We start from the raw sequence: 21,971 nt of genomic DNA, 5'->3' as shown, positions 1-21,971 counted from the left end.
TTTCTTACTTTGTTTTAATTCAGATAAATGATGTGTTTCCGACATTTGTTGCATTGTTTGTATTTTTTTTTATTCGTGTAGGTTTAGAGTTTTATAGGTTTTTGACTCTTTAACCGTTTAGTTTCTGTATAGTGCTAACTAGAACCTAAACACTTGTTTTGCCATGTTCATGATAAGGTATTTAGGTAGTTTTAGAGCTGTTATTTTATCTTGAGTATCATGTTTATTGTAGAGTTTAAACTGCTGTAGAACCTGCGATATTCTATTGTTAAAAACCGTTTCTTTATTCATTTAGTTTTCGAATTTTTGCATACTTGATTTCTTACATTGCTAGACTATAAAACTTACGTTAATAAGAACTGATTTTTAAAGGATTCTAACTGATGACGTATCACATTAGTGTATAATTGTTTGAGGTTTTACATTCAATGTGTTGAGAAACATAACATGCATAATTAACTTGAATAAATATTAACTCACTTCAATTTCATTCGAATAAATGCTTTATTTCATATACGTTTTATAAATTGTTTGACAAAAGTTCATATAACACTCATGTTATATAACTCACGTTCTTAAAATGTTTGAGATTAATTTATCGAATCAGTGAAATTGTAACTAATATGTTTGCTTGTGGAATGGTGTAATTTGGAATTTCACTTCTTTGAAAGTTTTATGAAACAGCAACTGAAAATAACTTTAAAGCAATGACAACGTTAGAAATTACTATCCTATCAAATGACTTCCTTACGTTTAAGCAACAAAAACGTATTTCAATGTAGATTTTAGTGATAACTACGTGTTTAGTGACGTTTATATAAAATTATGTGATAAACAGTTTTCTAATCAAAACACTACTATGAGTTTCAGTACCAAACACGATTTTTTTGTTGTTTTTTTTGCATGTATACAAGTTTTATTAATAAACACGTAACTTACAACATTTATATAATTTTCAATAATAATAGTAATGGTTTGTTACTTCAGAATACTGACATATATTTCACACACGAACAAACATCTTGTAATTTCGATATGAGTGAATATAAGCACGACCCATATCTCGTTCACTGTTAGTTCACTAATCCAGTGTTAATTGAGCTAATAAAGATACATTCTGGAGATAGGCATTATGATTTTATTTATGTTTGTAGAAATATCTCGTAATAAATTCCAGTTTTCATTGAGCAAAGTTAAGAATAATAAATACATTGTTATATCTCCATATATTTTAATAATAAACGCGTTTTGGTACTTTTTAGTATATCTTAGTAACAGACACATGTTTATTATTACTTATATGGATTTCACTAAAATGACGGGTTTTATTAAAAATTGCACAGTAAATACGAAATTACACTATTATGAGCTGTATATGCAACTATATATGAATATATAGACGTGCATAATTTTCGAAATACATTTACTTTGATACTATGAGTAATGTGAAAGCACTAAGAAGTTTTTTATTAAATTCTGTAATACTATAATCATAAATATGTTACAATTTTGACAGAGCAATTACTGTAACTACAATTAATAATTTTAAACGTGTAGTTTTCAACTTTCAAACAATATTGTACAACATCTTTCTGCAATTTTTTGAGATTTCTAAAATTTAAATAAAACGAAAATTTACAATAATTCTAAAAGACAAAGTGTATGTTGCCAAAGGCATATTAAGTAATGATAAAAGAAGCTAAGATTTTTCTATTATAGCGTGATTTTCCTTAACGGATTTCGAGTAGCACAGCAGTATGTTTGCGGACTTACAACGTTAGAAACTGGGTTTCGATACCCATAATCGGCTTATAACAGATAGCCCATTGTGCATCTCTGAGATTAACTACGAACAAACAAATATTTTAATGTAAAATCAGAACTTTAGTGGTTATGATGTGCAAACTAACAAATTTTGTAATAAATTTCACCAGAAAAGTCTAAAATATTCAATCAAAATTACACTGCACAACAATTTTTTTGTTTCTTGAACACTGTTGGGTGTTCCTTATAGATTTTTGGCTGCTGATCACGAAAATCACACTCAAATTTGCCAATCACGTACCGTTTCATCAAAATCTTCAGTTTCACTAGGACATTGCTACAATGAAAAAATGATATCAGGGCAACTGGAATCTGTCTATGCTTGCTGACACTGCAACGTGATGCACCGGACATTGTATACAAACAAAAATCAGGAACAAAACACTTTTAATTATGTTGAACTTAATAGCGTATTAGAAACATAAACGCAATTGAATACGTTTTTGCCAGTAAACAGTTAACTGTCTATTTCTCAGAGTTCCTACGTGATGAAGCAAAACCAAAACTACATTTGTGCATACCCACCAGATACCTGTCACAATCAGCAAAAACTTTTCGGGAAGCAAAAATTAAAAAAAAAAATTGTTGTGCAGTGTTATAGTTAATAGTAATATTAATTTTAATTGTCTGAACAACAGACAAACTATAAAAATGATCTATGACCATTCTGTCTTAGATCGTCAGTAGGAAGCATTGCTGTTATCAATGTTTCCCACACTTTCAGAAATTTGTTTAAAATGTACAAGTCTCAAAAAAGGGAGTTAAAATATCTTTGAGAATTGAGTCAATAATTTTGTTAACATAATTTCTGAGCATTTTACATGTTTGAAGGTTAAACAATCTTTTTAAAGATTTATGATAATTTTCGTTAGATGGCACTCTAACTCTCATTCTTTCCTGTTTCGTCTTTTGATGATCGACGATCATTTCAATTATTTTGTTCTTCCAAAAACTCTTATATCTCTTTTAATTCTAGTTTCGTAATTGTCTTTGTTGGAACTTTCGTCAGAGTGACTTGAAACTGTATTTGATGTGGTACGTAAACGTTTCGAATCGTTGAATGTTTGGTCTTCATTTTTATCTAAAGTATGTAACAACAATGAATTGTCAACCCTTAAGGACCGATGGGATACACTTTGTTGATGAAGGGTGTTGCTTTCCAACTTCTGTGCCCGGCTGCTGGTCGTGTTGGCCATGTACTGAAACTGGTGAAACAATCTATAAAACAGATATTAATGTTGGAGTAAAACATTTATGTAGAAGAAGCTACTAAAATATTGGATATTTTAATTTTATGTTGAGCTGCTAAGAGAGAAACAGGATAATAAGAAGTATTTAAGTATACTATCTGTAATTCATGTTGAGTTGGTAACCCTATAGTAATGTTGTAAAACGGATTATGTAATTACGTTGTAATTAATATTGACAAGTACAATATGTACTTTATGGTGAGTCAGAGAAAGCAAAGTAACCCCATAATATTGAACTATGAAGTGAACAAACCGTATTGCATAGAAAGCAATTCCTAATACACTAACAAAAAGTTTTGAGGAGTTATACGTTTTTTTTTCTAACTTTAAACATTTGTTTTAGTTAGCAGGATCATAATTCCATTATTTATCTTCATTCGTTGCACCTTTTTACGTATTAAAATTTATTTCGGGTGACTTGCCGATTTATCGTATTACGTACGATTGATACTGCTATTTCAAATAACCGGAAATTTGAATTTGAATTTCGAGATTAATTAAATGTTCATATGAACTAAATTTATGGTATTTGCCAACAAGACCGATACACGTTTTAGCACAAATATATTTTGATATACAAACAAAAAATAATACATTTTATAATAACGGTTATTACTAATACCTATATACAACAGTTTTACAAACTTCTAGAACTCAATATTTTATCGACGATCCAGCTCCACAACGAGAATATTAATTATGAGTTTATACTGTCACACCTCGATGCAGCTAACTGGCTGTCATGTTTTGATTGGCTTCACACCGCTTACAAGTTCACTTCTTACCGATGGTTATATTTAACGTCCTCATAGAAATACTAACGTCCGAAGTAATTCACTGAAGTTCAACGGTTTGTAATGTACAAAAACTATAAATGTCCCTGGTCAAATTCTGTAGTTTTCTGATTAATAGGAGTTAATCACAATTATAAATTCCTAGGCCTATAACACAGTAACTGCAGCTGTCCAATAATATTATCCTTGTTGGCGCATTTTATATAAATCACACGAGTCTCTAAAACCTTCACCAAAGTAAGGTTAGCATCAATAATCTAAGTTGTTTACGTAAAAAAAAAATTGTTGTAAAAAAGTTTTGAGAATAGGCAAAACCTGCGCAATACACAGTCAAGAATATTTGTAATACGCAAAAAAGAAAACTATATAGCAACAAGCGTTGGTATAATAAATGTGGTCTCTCCTTATTAGCTATACTTTGAATCATAATTTAGAAGATACATACATTGTTCTGGCAGTTCTAGTGTGGTTTTACTGCCTAACAAATAAAAAGTCCACTATCTTGAGTTTGGTTATGTAGTCTGAAGTCAACGACTAAGCGACTCTACTTCATTGGAAGTTCTCCAAGTAATCCTCAGATCATTTCGAAATAATGAGATAAATTAGAAAACCAAGACTTTTAGCCAATCAACCTTTGTTGTTTCCCCCACTTTATAAACTTAATATAAGCAAACAGAAACTAACTATCTTAGGTGCTGATACAAAACGAACATATGATCGACCTGACTGAATACAAGTTTACTCTGAAAATATATATCCAAATGGGAAATATAAATATTAATGCGATGCTACAAAATTTTCTCACCAGAAAGTTATTCACGATCAATTTAGTAATAAACTAATGGCGTTAAATACGTGTATAAAATAAACTATTACAACTGTATGTGAATCGAGAAGAACAACCAAACTAAAACATAGAATATTCAAATAATTATCGTCAGTCGACGTCAGTACATCAGAATTTTTTTTTTAAAACAAATCAGTTAGTCTCAGTGATTATAATAATGTAAAAATAGTACTCATCAAATCAAACTAGGATTAAACCATGGTTTATATTTTCAGGCATGAGATTGTTAGAAAGAACATGTTGTTTCTGTAAGGCAAAATTCCAATTTCTTTCTTTGTTTCTCTAAACTTATCTACCCTACATATCTTAAAGGTAAAAAAAATATTTCGAGCAAAAGAAGTTATAAGTATCAAAAGAAACCCATTTTTAATCTCGTTTAGTTAATTTACTTTTAAAGCAAAAATAAGTTCACTATAATAAAATGGATAATTTAGGTATGTTGTAACGGATTTCCCGCTATACGTTTATTTTAATACTAACGCTTGTTTCAGTATAGTTTTCTTATTGCATATGACGTATATTATTGACTGTGTATTGTAAAAGTCTCACCTCTTCTCGAAATATGTAAAAGATTCTTGAGAGCTAGGATCAACAATATTTGTTTTACGAAAACGCGCTAGAACATTGTTGAAACATCGATAAATTCGCGTGGTTCGTAGAAAATCAGCTAAGCAAGAAACAGAAGATTATTATTGGTCAGCTACAATCAGTGTGCTATAGGTCTTCGAAGCTATAATTGTAATTAACGCCTATTAATCAGAGAACTACAGAATTTGACCAGGAACGTTTATAGTTTTAAAGATTACAAACCGTTCAACTTCAGTGAATTAACTTATTAACTTCGAACGTTAGTATTTCTACGAGGACGTTAAATATCTTCATTGGTAAAAGTCAGCTTGTAAGTCAACCGAACCACCTCACTTAAGCGAAGTGTGACAATATCAACTTACAAAGAATTTGCTCGTCGTGAATCAGGGTCGACGATAAAATATTCAGTTCTATACCGGATACAAGGCTCAGTATTGTCTACAAGTTTGTAAAAGTGTTAGAAATAAATCATTATTTGTAATAACTAATAGTAATAACCGTTATTATGAATTGTATTATATTTTTGTTTGTATATTAAAATATATTTGTGTTAAGGAAGAAAACTGTGTATCAATCTTGTTGGTAAATATCATAAATTTAATACATATTAACATTTAATTAACTTTTAAATTCAAATTTCTGGTTATTTGAAATAATAATACGTTAACAATGTAAATAAACAAATGTCAGATAAAGATAAAGAATGAAATTACAAAATAGAAGTAAACAGATTATTTCGTTGTCTTAATAACTTCGTTGTTTGACTATGTTTGTTTCATTTTCATTTTAAACTGATCGTACTATGTTAATACGATTTCATAAGCGATTATGACTCGATATAGTGCTAATGTTATAGGATAGGTAAAACAACTACAAAATATGTCGTCTTTCTGAATGGCACAGCCCACTATTATTTAACAATAGATTTTTTTTCTTGGTAATCTGAAGTTCGAAGAGAATATTGTTAAATTGGCTGTTGTGTAATATTTTTGTGATTGCATTAAGTATATATAAATACTACACTTTCATGGTTCCATAATGCTTGAATACGAAATTCACCATCCTGTCGAACTTCATAGTCTAGAACGTTTTCCACATATATAATAATTAGTAGTTTACATACTAAACGTTTACCAGATATAATACCAAACGTCACCAGCTACCTAGAAAAGTCACCACGTTTATCTAGTAAGGACTAGCTTCAATAACATTATACAGGTATGTTATCAGTGTTCAGTTTTTAGAAAACGTCTTACATAATATATGAATATTCGCATGTACACGACCATAAAATATATATTACAGTACATTCGCTCCCAGCTGTTGATATTCTAATGAATTCCCAGAAAACTACTAGTGGGTGCAATAAGAAAATAGTCGTCACATTATCAGCAGCATTTAGTTTCTAGAAAATTCCTCATGTATATTATCAATGCGTTTCCATTGAAATATCCACCACCCATGCAACACTGGTATGACATACATTTCTAAGGTACCCACATAACTGGAGAGAACGCTGCACAGACATCACATACTGTTCTAATTAAGAGTGTGGTTATATTGGGTCTAAAAAGTCACTGCGAGTGTGGTACAAAACTGATTTATGGTACTTAAAGAAACCTATAAACCCTTCATTCATCCCACTGTAACAGCAAACGTTCTTAGATAAATTCTGGGATATCATTGAACAGTTTCATACACAGAACGTCGTACATTGTATATACTTGAGCGATACAGCCGATTTACTTATCAAAGTTTCCACTCATCTAACAACATCTATTCCTTCTCGAGATCACATAATTCGTGACGTTCTTCGTACTTTGAGCATTACTAATCTTCATGCCTATTGAGTCAGTGTATTCCCCAAAAAAAATCACTGTATTTCTGTTTGTTAAGATTTCCCCCCAAAATGTGTCTGTCGTGTCATTGTGTTTCATCCTCAAGAACATGCTAGAAGGGCTATGTCACATGTTCAACGGGGTAGGTTTCCGGATAATTCTGAGAAGATAATATATATATAAACAGTGCTTACATTCTATAAAATTTACTACACTTACTTTCGGACATCAAAACAACTGGAAATCTATACACAAAATACAAACTGGATAATAAAGAATAGGGCGTTACAAATGAGAAATTTAAAGCCAAGTCTCAACATAAACCATGAATTAAATACCAGCTATTTCTTAACATCTTTCCATCATCAACAGAAACTAAGACATGCTTTTTTTCCTTTAAAGGTTATTTTAATTTATGAGGCCCATCCCATAATCAGAATGAAAATAGTCCTAAAGAGCTCTAAAACATGTTTTACCAATAAACTTAAATAATATTTGAGTGTTCCAGATAAATTACACTATATTGTAGTCGTTTATTTAAACAGAGCTATACTAAAGACACTTGTTGAGAGGAAGGTTGTCGGTATAGAACAACTAGCAATCCGGCCTATTGTAATATGAAAGAAGAAGCAACTTCTCCATCATAGAATATATGTGAGCTTGGAACACTAGCGTCTTCATTATTTCTGTCTTGGAACTTTTATTGATATCAAACTCTCTTACAGTTTGTATCAGGTCTAATTCTACCATCTTTATTAATATTTTTCTTTCGCTCAAAACTTTGAAACATTTTACACAGTTAAATTAGATCATATGCAAACACATCGTCTGTAGAAAAGCGAGCGGTTTGTTTAGTTATTTACTTAAGAGGGCTTGGCCTTTTTTTACACAGTTATGTGTGATTCTCAGATCTACTGGAAAATGAATTTTCAGAAAAAATAATCACACACATACACACACATGGTTTAACCGTATAAATAAATTTGATAGCCCACCTTCATTATCCTTCCAAACCAAACTTAGTTTTACTGACACTTCATGGCATGCTATGCTTCCACGCCAAAAGTAGTTTTATTGACACTCCATGGCATGCTGTACTTCCAGACCAAAAAGTAGTTTTATTGACACTCCATGGCATGCTGTACTTCCAGACCAAAAAGTAGTTTTATTGACACTCCATGGCATGCTGTACTTCCAGACCAAAAAGTAGTTTTATTGACTCTCCATGGTATGCTATACATCCAGACCAAAATTAGTTTTATTGACTCTTCATGGTATGCTATACATCCAGACCAAAATTAGTTTTATTGACTCTTCATGGTATGCTATACATCCAGACCAAAATTAGTTTTATTGACTCTCCATGGCATGCTATACTTCCAGACCAAAATTAATTTTATTGACTTTCATGGTACTATACATCCAGACCAAAATGGTTTTATGCTCTTCATGGTATGCTATACATCAGACCAAAATTAGTTTTATTGACTCTCCATGGTATGCTATACATCCAGACCAAAATTAGTTTTATTGACTTTTATTGACCAAAATTAGTTTTATTGACTCTTCATGGCATGCTATACATCCAGACCAAAATTAGTTTTATTGACTCTCCATGGCATGCTATACATCCAGACCAAAATTAGTTTATTGTTTCATGGTATGCTATACATCCAGACCAAAATTAGTTTTATTGACTCTTCATGGTATGCTATACATCCAGACAAAATTATTTTATTGACTCTCCATGGCATGCTATACTTCCAGACCAAAATTAATTTTATTGTCTCTCCATGGCATGCTACACTTCCAGACCAAAAGTAGCTTTATTGACGCTCCGTGGCACAGTATGAAGATAAAGAAGACAATTCTAAACGAGTTGTGTGTCCATTTGTTATGTAACTCCATTTTCGCAGCCGGTTAGAGACGCAATCGCCTACAATTGCCAAATTACTCAACATTATATTCAGTTTCCTCCACGCCTATACAAAGTGTTTAACTACAATGATTTTCTCCAAGTAGTAAGTCCATAGTCTCTTCTTTATTACCTATCATTCACTAGCTAACGCTGCTTTAACTTTTTTATTTAAGTCACTGTATTAATTTGGTTGTTTTGCATACGTTTTACTTGCCTTTAAAACGGTAACTTGAGGAAAATTAGATTTTTTTATACTGCCATTTATTTTTACTTAACTGAAGTGATAAAACTATAATTTAAGTATAAGGAACTCTACAGATATACTGTTATTGGTAAGAATTAGTGTTTTGGAAATACGCCGTTTAAATTATCAGCGTTTACCTCTCGGTAAAATCACTGTCCAAACTACAACTGTTTATCTCTTAGTAAAATACAACCTGACCTACCAGTGTTTATCTTTTAGTAAAAATCACGTCTAAACTACCAGCATTTGTCTCTTACTAGAATATTGTCTAAACTACAGTTTTTATATCTCAATTAAACATCGTGTAAACTACCAGCATTTATATCATGGTAAAACATCGTCTAAATTATCAGTGATTATCTTCGAGTGAAACATTGTCTAAGTCAAAGATTTTCAAAACTGTGGTACGTGGAGTTAATCTCGATGGTACACAACACAATTAACACAAAAATCTTAAAATTTGTAACAAGCTCTAGCTGAGCTTTCCATGTACACACACGTATTATTTTCCTCACTTATAGACTTCAACTTGAATAGACTCTCCGGTATTTTCTGCCCTTCAATACTTCAATCGTGCTAGAATCGCATTAGTTGGGAAGTGTTTAAAGTATGGTTTATATCATTTTTTTAAAATTAAGCCTGGTTTGGGGTCTGTAATTTAAAAAATAAAACAAAAAACAGAAAGTGGTACGCGAAAATGAAACGCTTTGGAACTACTTTAAACTATCGGTGTTTACCTCTCAGTAAAACACCATCTAAACTACCAGTGTTTTGCACTAAAATTACCATCTAGGCTATCAGTGCTTCTCTCTTGGTAAAACATTACCTTGACTACCAAGGTTTACCTACGAGTTAGCTAAATCAACAGCTACATTACCAGTGTTTGTTTCTTAATAAATCACCACTTTGATATTAATATTACGATTTATCACAACATCACGATGAGTACAAGTGTTTATTTCTCAGTAAAACCGTTACCAACGTTTGTTTGTCGGTAACTCAAACACATGTTTAAAAGTTTATCACATACTCAGCGTTTCGTTCTTCAACTGTTCTTACCCTTTTTTTACTGCAGCCGCTCGGTCCCTCTGTCGGCGATTCTTGAACCAATTACCCACTTGAATAGTGGTTAGACTTGTAGCCTGAGCCAGGTATCGTTTCTTATCGGGGTTAGGGTAAGGATCCTTAATGTACCATTCACGTAGTAAGTTCCGAGCGCATTCTTTGAAACAATGCGTTTTTTGTTCCCCATCCCAGATGGTAGGCGGAAATGGAAATTTTTTTCGCACGCGATATTTATCGACGGGACCAAGGTACTTACCCCGCTTTTTCTCGGCCTCAAGGTAGTGTGCTTGGACCCACAAATTTTGTAGCTTAGCATGGGACTTTCTAGAGAATCGTTGACATTGAAGGATGCCGTATAGCTCGCTGAAGTTACCGCAATGGAAGGCCACTATCGCTCTGGCGCGAAGTATAGCTTCATTCGTGCCTGTTTCAGCACTAAGCGGGTAGGCTACTGGCAACGACCAAAGAAAACGAGCTAGTCTGCGAACGTCACCGCTCTCTTCAAGAGCTTCGCACACCGCTACCATCTGTCCTACGCTGAAGCTAAGCCTAGGAAGATGAAGCATCCAGCAGTATTCACTAGCTTCCCGAGAAACAAAACTTCGGAGGTTTTCTAAAGAACTGAAATCCATACTTGACGCATTTGTTATCTACCAATATACGCAAGTAAATGAAATGCTTTGAAATGTTTTAAATACAGAAATAGACCAAAATGTGGTAATTTTCTTCAGGTTTATCATATTATAAGATATGTCGTATGCAGCACTAACAATTTCCCTCGTGTTTTATACAGATTTATCTCGCATTTCTCATAGGCGGAGCTAAACGGAACAGTGGGACGTTCTCACTTCAAGCAACATGAGCTTATTCGTCAGCGATAACTTTGCCGATCGTTTGGTAGTATTTGGTTGGATGGTTTTTTGAGATTTAAACTTACTACATTCAAAACTGTGAAGACTCGAAACATTTCTTCGTTGCGATAAACGTTAAGATCATGGAATTCACATTTAGAAGAGTCGAGATCAAGGATATTAAACCTCATTGGTTCATCGATATTAAGTGCGAAAATCCTGATATTAACACTCATAATATAAGCTCGCTAGATTAATTCGTACCTGAATCTCACTTCAGCATTCGATACAATCACATTGAAACAAACCTGTTACTACAATAGTTATGCAAGAACATATATAAATATATATAACAGATAAATTCACAAAATTGCATCAAAAATATATCGGCGAAAATTCAGCATTACGTAACAACGATGTAAAATTATAAAAATCGAAACAGAACCCAAACCTTTTTAACATCAAGAACAACGAAACTTTCATATGGATAATGCATAATAGTTAACACCCATTCTCTTCCTTTTATAACATAATTCAAGTATAAACCGAACCAGCTGAGACAAAAGCAGCTGCTTGAAATTGGTCTTTCCGCGTTCAGTATATTGCACGTGTCACAAGTGAAATGGAGGCATTAGACTTAAAGTTAGAATTTATAGAATATATGTAAGCTTGGAACACTAGCGTCTTCATTATTAAAAACAAAGGATTTGTTGTTTAATAGGTTGTCATTTTTGTCATAAAAGAGCTCGAAAACTCTAATAATTTCCCAGATTCTATAACCATTAAAATTTATTTAACATTACTTACAAACATTGTTATTATAAATAGTTAAAAAGCTTTTAAAATTAGGAGTTGATGGATCTCAGTAGTCTGAAATGATGTAACATAAGCTAATCTAAATATAACGGATTCCAGCTACATGAGATAATGTAACATAAGCTAATCTAAATGTAACGGATTTCAGCTACTTGAAATGAGGTAACATAAGCTAATCTAAACGTAATGGATTTCAGCTATATGAGATAATGTAACATAAGCTAATCTAAACGTAACGGATTTCAGCTACCTAAGTATAATCGATTTCAGATGTTTGGTGTAAATTAGAAAAAAAGAATAAATTATAAATATTTCAATATGATTTTAGTAAACACTTCATTTAAAGTTACGTAAATTCTATGTTTAATTAGGTTATTCGTGTGAATAACGTTTTCCATAAACTTAATACCGTTTAACACCCGTTTCTCATAAACGTAATAATGTATAACACTCGTTCGTCGCAAACGTAATAATGTTTAAGACTCGTTTCAACAGTTCTCATTGTTCTAGAAACAAAACGAACAACTTTTATTCAGTAAAAAAGTATATTTTCTTTTTTTACTGATTAGTTCAGAGCATATCTGTAGTAATGTTTATTCAGGTTATGTTTCTAATTTAATGGCAGGTTATTTGCATGTTTTTAATAACATCTTCATAAACCGGAAGTCCAAACGATCGTAAATATCTGTTGGTTGGTTTATTAAGTAAAAGCTGCATGTAACATTGATTTTCCCATATAAGTTTGATCTTGTTTTTTTCAACTCACTAGAGAGGGCAAGCCCATCTTAAGGGATGACAGAGACACTTGTACAAGTTGGTATAATTTAAAGGCTCTCTTCCTTATGTATTATATAAAATAGTCATTGACATAATCATGTAATCTAAAAAATGTGAGATACTGTATTAGGATCATGCACCTGCATCAATTTGAAAGTTAGGTATTACATTATTCTTTCTCCTGTTTTTGTTCCGTGCAGACATTTCTCCAGACCTTGCATCAAGTTTGAATTAGAATAAACTCAACGAATTTTGCTGTCAAAATTCGCGTATTTTAGGTCTTATCTTTCATGAAATCGACTTCATCTTCGATTTCACTTTTCATTTTCAGAAAAGATAAACATTATTGGGAATTTTCAATAATTTTAAACCAAATTCGTTAAATATTAAAGTAGTTGCGATTATTTCTCAAGTGTTATCTTCGTTTACTTAATCTATTCTTTAATTTCTCCAAGCCCGTTCCCTTGGCTGCGGTTTCGCTAGATAGTAGATATGCGCTTGTTTTGTTTTGATATCTTGTTTTGGTTAAATCTTTTGTCTCTAAATTATATTGTTTTTTAGGTCAACTGAAGGTTTTTTGTGAATTTCACGCAAAGCTTATGTTATACGTCAATTAAAATTATTAAACATATATCAACAAAATCAATGAAAACATAAGCATAAGCTTCTGTCAGTGAGTTTCACCCTTTACAAAAAATTTCATTTGCATGTGAACATTTTAGTTTGATCTGAAAACAACTGAATTTTCTAAGTGCTCCAATTCATATTACTTATCGTTCAGCCAACACATCAACAACAGACTAAAATCATATTGATCAATACTTTCAGTTGATATTTTTGCATTAAATCAGACTTATTTAGTATATTTTACAAAGAAAATATATTCTAACCTTCACATCTGCCACCTTCAAGATGTTTCCTCTGTAAACAATGCACTTATCATTTAGAATGTTTCTAATCCTGTTAAATGATAGTTTTATACTTGTTAGAAAATTATCATCTCTTGAAAATACAATTATTTAATAAATGATGTCTTATTTTTCAAGTCATTTTCCTTTTTATCGTTAGTTTTATTGCTACAACCCTTTGTTACCAGCGGTCTATGAGTTTACAACATTGGTTTGAACAATTACTAATGAAACTTGGTTTTGAAAAGGTACCGAACTAATAGCTAAAAATGATTTGGCAGAACGTGTTCTAGTATATATGTATAACAATACTGAATATAGAGTAAAAAGTGGTTATTACGGTAATTTATGGTTTCTCAACATATTAGCAACCTATAGCTCCTACAGAGACGACAAAGATCCTTAACCAAACAAAAGATCTGAAAATATTTTAATAGTTTTAATACCATTGATTTTTTTCTGATAACGTTTCTGTGTTAAACTAGATATGTTTGAAAGCTACAGGATATTCTTCTATGAAAAGACATTGTATAAGTTTAGATAGTTTAAGCAGTTATAGTAAGTGATAACAAATTGTTCATGTATGAAGTAAATAGTCTGAATAACGTTAGTAATCCCTGATGTGGTCTGGTTCATGTATGAGGAAAGTAGTCTGAATAACATTGGGAACCCCTGATGTGGCTTTGTTCATGTATGAGGTAAGTAGTCTGAATAACATTGGGAACACCTGATGTGGCTTTGTTCATGTATGAGGTAAGTAGTCTGAATAACATTGGGAACACCTGATGTGGCTTTGTTCATGTATGACGTAAGTAGTCTGAATAACATTGGGAACACCTGATGTGGCCTTGTTCATGTATGGGATAAGTAGTCTGAATAACATTGGGAACCCCTGCTGTGGTCTAGTTCATGTATGAGATAAGTAGTCTGAATAACATTGGGAACCCCTGATGTGGTCTGGTTCATGTATGAGGTAAGTAGTCTGAATAATGTTGGTAGTCCCTGTTGTTATCTGGTTCGTATATGAGGAAAGCAGTGTGAATAACGTCAGTAACCCTTGATGTGGTCTGTCACCTCAAAATTAAGGATGGCTGTGTGCAGACAGTTCTTGTATAGTCTTGTAAAATAATTTTACACAAAGCGTAAATTAAAAGACAGATAAAAGTGGTATTTTTCAAATGCCGCAAGAGTGAGCAATTTTCAAAATAAGTATGTTCACAATAACTTATACCATCAGTCTTAACAGTTGCTTTTGCTTTTTGTTTTAAATATCGTGTAATACCAAGTACAAATCGTTGGTACATCCAAATCATCAAGTCATGTGACGATCACAACTAATATAAAGTTAAAGTAGATTTGTTTTAATTTCGCGTAAAGGTACAAGAGGGCTATCTGCACTAGCCGTCACTATTATAACGCACGCGTGGCTCCAAAGTGCGGAATCGATTTCTTTTAAAGGAAAACAAACCATGGAATTTCTGTTACGTAGCCCGAAACTTTCAACTAAATGAAAATGTAAGAGTAAAGTTAACTAAGAGAATAATTATAAAATTTGTTATAATTGTTATAGTTCCGAATGATTGTATTATGGAAAATAATTGATAATTTGACAAAATAATTCCGTTTGTAGCTGGTAAGTGTCGAAAAGACTGTCGTGCTTTATTTCCTCTCTAGTTTAGAGATGATTATACGTAGATAGCCTTTACATAATTTGTGTTAAAAGTGAAAATAAAGAAACACAGTAACACAAAGTAGCATGAACGTTATCACAAGTCGAAAACTTTATTTGGTTATATTCTTCATTATTAATTTATTTAGACTTACAAGGGTTGATTAATTTCAAAATTAATTTCCTCACAATACGGCGCAGATATTGAGAAAATTGTAAATAATGGTTTGAAGGCATGAAACATTTCATAGTCTTAGTTAAATGCTTAATGATCATTTTGTAAATGTATATCCACCTGATTTTCATCCAGTACAGCCACCAACTTCAAAATAACCATCATATTCATATGAGAGAGGCCCGGCATGGCCAGGTGGTTGAGACACTCGACACGTAATTCGAGGGTCGCGGGTTCAAATTCTCGTCACACTAAACATGCTCGCTCTTTCAGCCGTGGGGGCGTTATAATGTGACGGTCAATCCCACTATTCGTCGGAAAAAGAGTAGCAAAAGAGTTGGCGGTAGGTGGTGATGAATAGCTGCCTTCTCTCTAGTCTTAGGCTGCTAAATTAGGGACGGCTAATGCAGATAGTCCTCTTGTAGCTTTGCGCGAAGTTCAAAAACAAAAAAAAAGTATGAGAGAAGTAGTTACTTACAACATAAAACTGTTCTTTTAAAGCTTTAAATATTACAATCTCATAAGTGACCGCCCCTAAGTGGCAAATCTAAAGGCTTAATAACGCTAAAATCGGGTTTTGACACCAGGGGTGAGCACAGCACATACAGCCCATTGTGTACATTGTACTTAACAATAAACAAACAAATATAGTAATATCACTGCACAACAATTTTTTTTAAAGTTTTGCTTCCTGAAAAATTTTTGCTGATTGTGACAGGTATCTGGTGGGTATGCACAAATGTAGTTTTGGTTTTGCTTCATCATGTAGGAACTCTGAGAAATAGACAGTTAACTGTTTACCGGCAATAACGTATTTAATTGCGTTTATATTTCTAATACGCTATTAAGTTCAACATAATTAAAAGTGTTTTGCTCATGATTTTCGTTTGTATTCAATGTCCGGTGCATCACGTTGCAGTGTCCAACAGTAATAAGCAAGCATAGACAGATTCCAGTTGCCCTGATATCATTTTTCCATTGTAGCAATGTCCTAGTGAAACTGAATATTTCGATGAAACGGTACGTGATGGGCAAATTTGAGTGTGATTTTCGTGATCAGCAGCCAAAAATCTATAAGAAACACCCAACAGTGTGCAAGAAGCAAAAAACTGTTGTGCAGTGTAATTACGGCTAAATGTTAATTAGAGGTCCAAACCCACTGTATTTAATGTAAATGTTAAACTATCAGTCGTATTCAATCAGGTTTGATACGCGATTCACCTTTAATTTAACTTTTCGTGGCCAAAATTTAACACATTTCTTTATAAATGCTTCATAACTGCTATGTTTTCTATGTATGTCCTAAAAGATCTGTACCATATTGGTTTTGATGTTTAAATTTCGTATTGGTGTACATTACCTCGAGTGTTGTTTTTGTCTTTTTTGTGAATTTATATTGTGCAATAGATGGCAGCAATATAAAACATACAGTAAAGCGATAGTCACACACATCGAGTAATTTCTGTTTGTTCTTTTGACATTAGTATCTTCACGAGCACATAAGCAACTGAGTTAAAACAGTCAATGAATTTCGATCAAGTTCTAACACATTTTGTTTTCTGATAAAGTTCCAGATAAATAATACCGCCTTTGAAATTAATATTTAGAAATCAAACAATTATGAGTTGTTTCGTATTGCCCTTGAAGTGATTGTGAAAATCTTATTCTACCAAACATCAATGAAAACTGTCGAGCCTTGGACCACTAGGCACCTCTGAAGAGGTAGAAATGGAACATTTTTGTTTTATATCACGAAATGAAGACAGAATATTTTCTGTTTCCTGACGAATTCTTTAAGTCAAATAAAGGAATGGAGTACGAAAATATTGATAATAACATATATTTAACTTCACGACATTAAGATTTATGTCTGTGTCTTCAAGTCGCATACAGTTAAATGACACAGAAGAATGGGATAGGAGAAGATTCACAAACATTTAAGGTTGGTTTTGTTTGTTTGTTTTTGAATTTCCAAACCTTCCATAGAAGGTACTCTTTTTTTTTTTCATCAGGTGAGAGGGCCTCAAGATCAAGAATTTCTACATCACAACCTTCAGCTAATCTTCTTCCAAAAAGATTTATTTGCTACACCCTCAGATTATTATTGTGGGCATGGATTCTGTTTTGGGGGAATGACAATCACATTTATGACCTGATCCCTTGCAATAACATGATAATGTTCGATAGTGCAGAGAACCCGGCTCATTGACTAAGATTTGATGTACTTTCATAGTACCTTTCATAGATTTTAATAGCACCACATTCAAATGTGGCTCTATATCTGCTATTGCATCATTTGATATCTTATCCATTCTTACATTGGTATTCCCCTGTAATTTCTCAAACAAGTCATGAATAGTCCATGGCCACTTTCAAGAAAGTTCTAGTCACACATTCAAACCCCAAACTGAATGGAATGTTATCCAGGGGGAAGAAATTAGATTTGTTTCTGTATTGGCTTGTTGGTCCATCAGAAACAAAGTGAATCTTGTTTACACCGTTTTCTCTGAGGTCTTTGAGACTGGTTTTAAGTAAGCCCATACTGACCCAGTCCTATGTTTTGTATCTTCAGACAGAGCACAGTAACACTTTGTAAATATACCCACAACTGAACTGCAGAAAGTTGCATGGCATGTGTGTAATGTTAACTGAAGTTTTGATGTTCCAAAATGCATCGACATAATTTTGGCTAAAGCCAATCTGCAATACACATTAATCACTTGCTAACCCATTTTTAAGCTTTCTAATCTCATGGTACTGATGATATATCCTGTACTGGTGTGGCAACAGCCCTCATAATTGAGATTCAAACAGGTTACAAACATTGTTCACTAAGTCTTTTAACAATTCTTCAGTATTTATGTTTACTGAAATGATTTCACCTTTGATATTAGTGAGTGCTTCAGAGTTACTTTGCCACTGGTAGTATTCGATGGGCTCTCTGAATGACTCAGTTTCTGTACCAGTGACGTATATGTTACTTATACTACCACTGCATTTGGTACATGTTAAATACATACAGGACATATTTGTTCTGATCAAACAATAGAAGTGATAATATCATTGACATTTCTGCTCTACATAACACCAAGCTGGTTCAGCTATAAGACATGCAATTTACAATTTGTATCCAGTTTGCATGCTGTGGTGTTCCTATTATTTACATTTGGACAAACAACATAAAAGGGACGAAGCCTCGTAAAGAAAGTATAAGAAATGGAAACCTGTGGATTTTCAGCCAGAAATTTCTTCCTCAAGTTCTTTTAATGTGTCACATAGGGCTCTTTTCAGTCTCTTCTCTTTTTTCAGAGTAATAGTTTCTTTCTTTCTAGAAGCAGATCTGGTAACATCATCCCTGTGATAAAAGTCATTCCTAAGTTTTGACACTGCTGTTGGAATCTTGTTGAGCATTCCATCCTCATCCTTCACAGTGTTCTGTTGATCTCATTCTGTTTATTCTTTAGTTGTCTCCTTGAGATGGCCAGGTCTGTTTCAGCTTTCTTCATCAATCTATATTTCTTTAGAATCTGTCCTTTAACCACACCTCGAAATGACCTCTTCTTTTTTTTAGCCATTGCACTGTCCTTGAGTTTTTGTTTTATTTCATCTGAGAGTGCAAAACCAAATGTCAGCTGCTTTTGAATATCTTTCATGTTGCTAGATCTAACCATTAATATTACCTTTATCTGCTGGTGATGGATCTGCATCCTGAGTATTTGTGCCACTGGTGTTCAGACCTGTGTTGTTCTCAGGTATATTTGTTTGCTGTTGTAATAATTACTTGTTTTTTTCTTTTTTTTTCAGTTCATTCCTCACGTTCTTAATTGTTTCCTTCTGGCTCCTGATTCTTCTGTCAGCACACTTTACCTCTCTCCATAGCTTCTTTCTTCCCGCTACATTTTGATAAGATGGAGGACGCTCAGAACTTTGAGGACTTTCAGGAGGTGTTAGGTCAGAGACTTGAAAATCTGGCTGAAGCTCTGTTTCTACTTTTACAGCTGCCCGTTGTGTTTTTTCTCCCGTTTCCACATACACCCGCTGTTCTCTTTTACTGAGACCATGTATAATTTTTATTTTCCCCTGAGCCTTGCGTTGCTGATACCTGAAATATAATGTTTGAAATGCCTTTAACACTGATGATAGAATAATGATTGTACATGTACACTCTACCAAACTTTCCGACTCAGCCCAAGTCGTATGGCTATAAAAAAAGGATAAGAACACAAGTACAGAGAGACCTCAGTAATTTACGCTTAAATAATTTATGTGATTTTTTTCTTATGGTTTTTGCTTTTGACACTAAAATTTTACAAGTAAATTGTTCCATGAAAGCCACCATCTTTGCCAGCAGGCAGCACCCTGATTGTCGACTGCTTGTATGATTGAAAAATTCAAGTAAAAATAAAGTTTGTAAGCAATCAAATACACACAAAATGGCTTATATAGGCTTGAAATTTGCTAATTTATTGTGTTTTATATACGAGTATTCACTTATACAAGCACTCTACATCCGGGCGTCAGTGCGCACACAAAGATGCCGCACTCATACGAGGAGTAAAAGTTGACATGTTTTGACTAATTTCACAACAACTTTTCAAACAGTTTGTAGGGTACAAAACTTTAAAATATGCTTCACCTAAAATGCTGTGTTTTGGACTCCTCTTACTGTGAATTAATGAGGTTCCACTGTACAATGGTTAATGGTACCAGTTTTAATGATAGGGTATTGGACAATCTTGGCCAATAGATTTGTTTCAAAACAGTTTAAATCAAACTTACTATGTTTATCATATTGTGTAATCAGCCAAAGAAGCGTTACGATTTTTCAGTTTCAACGAAACCATACAAAGGACCAATCAACAATTTTAATTTACCTCTCTCTCTCTTGTGCCAGACAAGCAGCATGTGCTTCACCATCTTCCTTCCTTCTAGCCTGCATAACTCTCATCATTTCTGCTTTTGATTTAGGCATTTTGCATCACTGGAATAGAAAACAGTGGAATTTCACTTTGTTCACCATGAACACATTATTTGTCGGCGAATAATGAATTAAAGGCCTATTTCATCTCAGCTTATGGGCGGGTTGAGGTATGTTTCAGTAGATGGAAAAAGACAGGCTATTTACGAAGCTTACAAAACTTTAAATGGATTTAGAGGAATGGAAGGAAGAAGAAATGGAGCTGTTGAGATTTTTTTCTCACCAGACACAAACATTTTCCCCACCCGACCAAACGACATGACAATAGCTATTGGGGAAATAACATCCTGATATCTGATTTAGAAACCTCTATTTAGGAATACAAAGACATGCCTGTCCATGTGATGTTAACTATAATTAAGAATAATAAGTCAAGGTTACCCATTATTGAAATTGATATGATGTTCATAAGAATCATAAACATTTAAGTTTAGGGGAATTAATTTAGTATCTAACTTCAAAGTTTAACATGTCTATACTGTTACTATCTCATATTTACCGTTACCTCACAAAAGTAGCGGTAAAGACAAACCCTATTAACGGTAAAGACACCATTAAAGATATATTTAAATGACCTTTTGCCATGAGGTACCTACATTTCTCTTCTGATTGAGGAAATAACAAATGCTCATTATATATATATATGTTACAATGATTCTATATGTTTTCACACATATTTTGGCAGTAACAGTAAAGAAATTGTATTTATGAGACAACTTTAGTTTAGCAACTTATCTGACAGATTCTTGTTCACTTCTAAGTCCTTTTTGATTTTGGAGCCAATATGGCTGATCCGTACTTCCTGGTCTTTCGTATGAGCTAAAGTGCTGCCATCTCTGTAGATGTTGGTGAACATTTCTTGGGAAACATTGCCCATGGTAACGGTAAAGACACTCATTTCAGGAGCCTGGGCCATATATCTTTCTTGGATAAATTATCTAACAGAAGCTAAATTAGAATTATTAATCCGTTTTTAGAAACCTGAAATAATTTTTTTAATAGTCATATAAAATACACTTCCACCATTTATGTCATATATGAGATTGTACAACTTTTTAATTGTAGTCTCCACTTTTGCCAGGTAACGGTATGGACATTTTTGTCACATTTAAATCCAGTGTTTTCTTTGATATCACCAAAAAACTTTAAACAAATGTTTCCTTGAGGGAATAAATAAGTTTTATCAATGTCTACTAAAATATAAAGTTTGATTCTAGAGCAGGCAGAAAAAAAAACATAGGCATCATTTAGTCTTGATTGCCACATTTGTTGAAAATGGCCCCTCATACGTGCTTCAAGCAGCATTACATGACCAATTAAACGATAATCGATGTTTCTAGTTAGTAACTTCATCTAGTGGTTAATATTAGTACTTTCTGTAATTTCGCAGAGAAGTTTCATTATTAATTAATACATTTATAAGAATATG

At 33.0% G+C, this 21,971-nt stretch overlaps 1 protein-coding gene and 1 pseudogene across 2 annotated transcripts; both read right to left on the bottom strand.

Moving 5' to 3' along the window:
• Positions 1-1,668: 1,668 nt before the first annotated feature.
• On the bottom strand, positions 1,669-11,110 carry LOC143250735 (homeobox protein SIX6-like). The gene is made up of 2 exons (XM_076501712.1): positions 10,363-11,110; positions 1,669-3,042 (listed from the first exon to the last, which is right to left on the bottom strand). Exons 1-2 carry the CDS (start codon positions 10,998-11,000, stop codon positions 2,757-2,759), a joined length of 924 nt encoding a protein of 307 aa, XP_076357827.1. The 5' UTR covers positions 11,001-11,110; the 3' UTR covers positions 1,669-2,756.
• Positions 11,111-17,424: 6,314 nt separating this feature from the next.
• On the bottom strand, positions 17,425-21,462 carry LOC143232521 (uncharacterized; annotated as a pseudogene). Its single transcript, XR_013017567.1, has 4 exons — positions 20,439-21,462; positions 18,686-19,666; positions 17,956-18,283; positions 17,425-17,903 (listed from the first exon to the last, which is right to left on the bottom strand). The product of XR_013017567.1 is annotated as an uncharacterized LOC143232521 (transcript).
• Between the last annotated feature and the right edge of the window lie 509 nt (positions 21,463-21,971).

Source organism: Tachypleus tridentatus, chromosome 1 (genome assembly GCF_004210375.1).
Source record: "Tachypleus tridentatus isolate NWPU-2018 chromosome 1, ASM421037v1, whole genome shotgun sequence".
In the NCBI taxonomy this organism is placed as follows: Eukaryota; Metazoa; Arthropoda; class Merostomata; order Xiphosura; family Limulidae; genus Tachypleus; species Tachypleus tridentatus.
The sequence above is the reverse complement of the archived record's forward strand: the minus strand, read 5'-3'. Positions and strand labels throughout refer to the sequence as shown.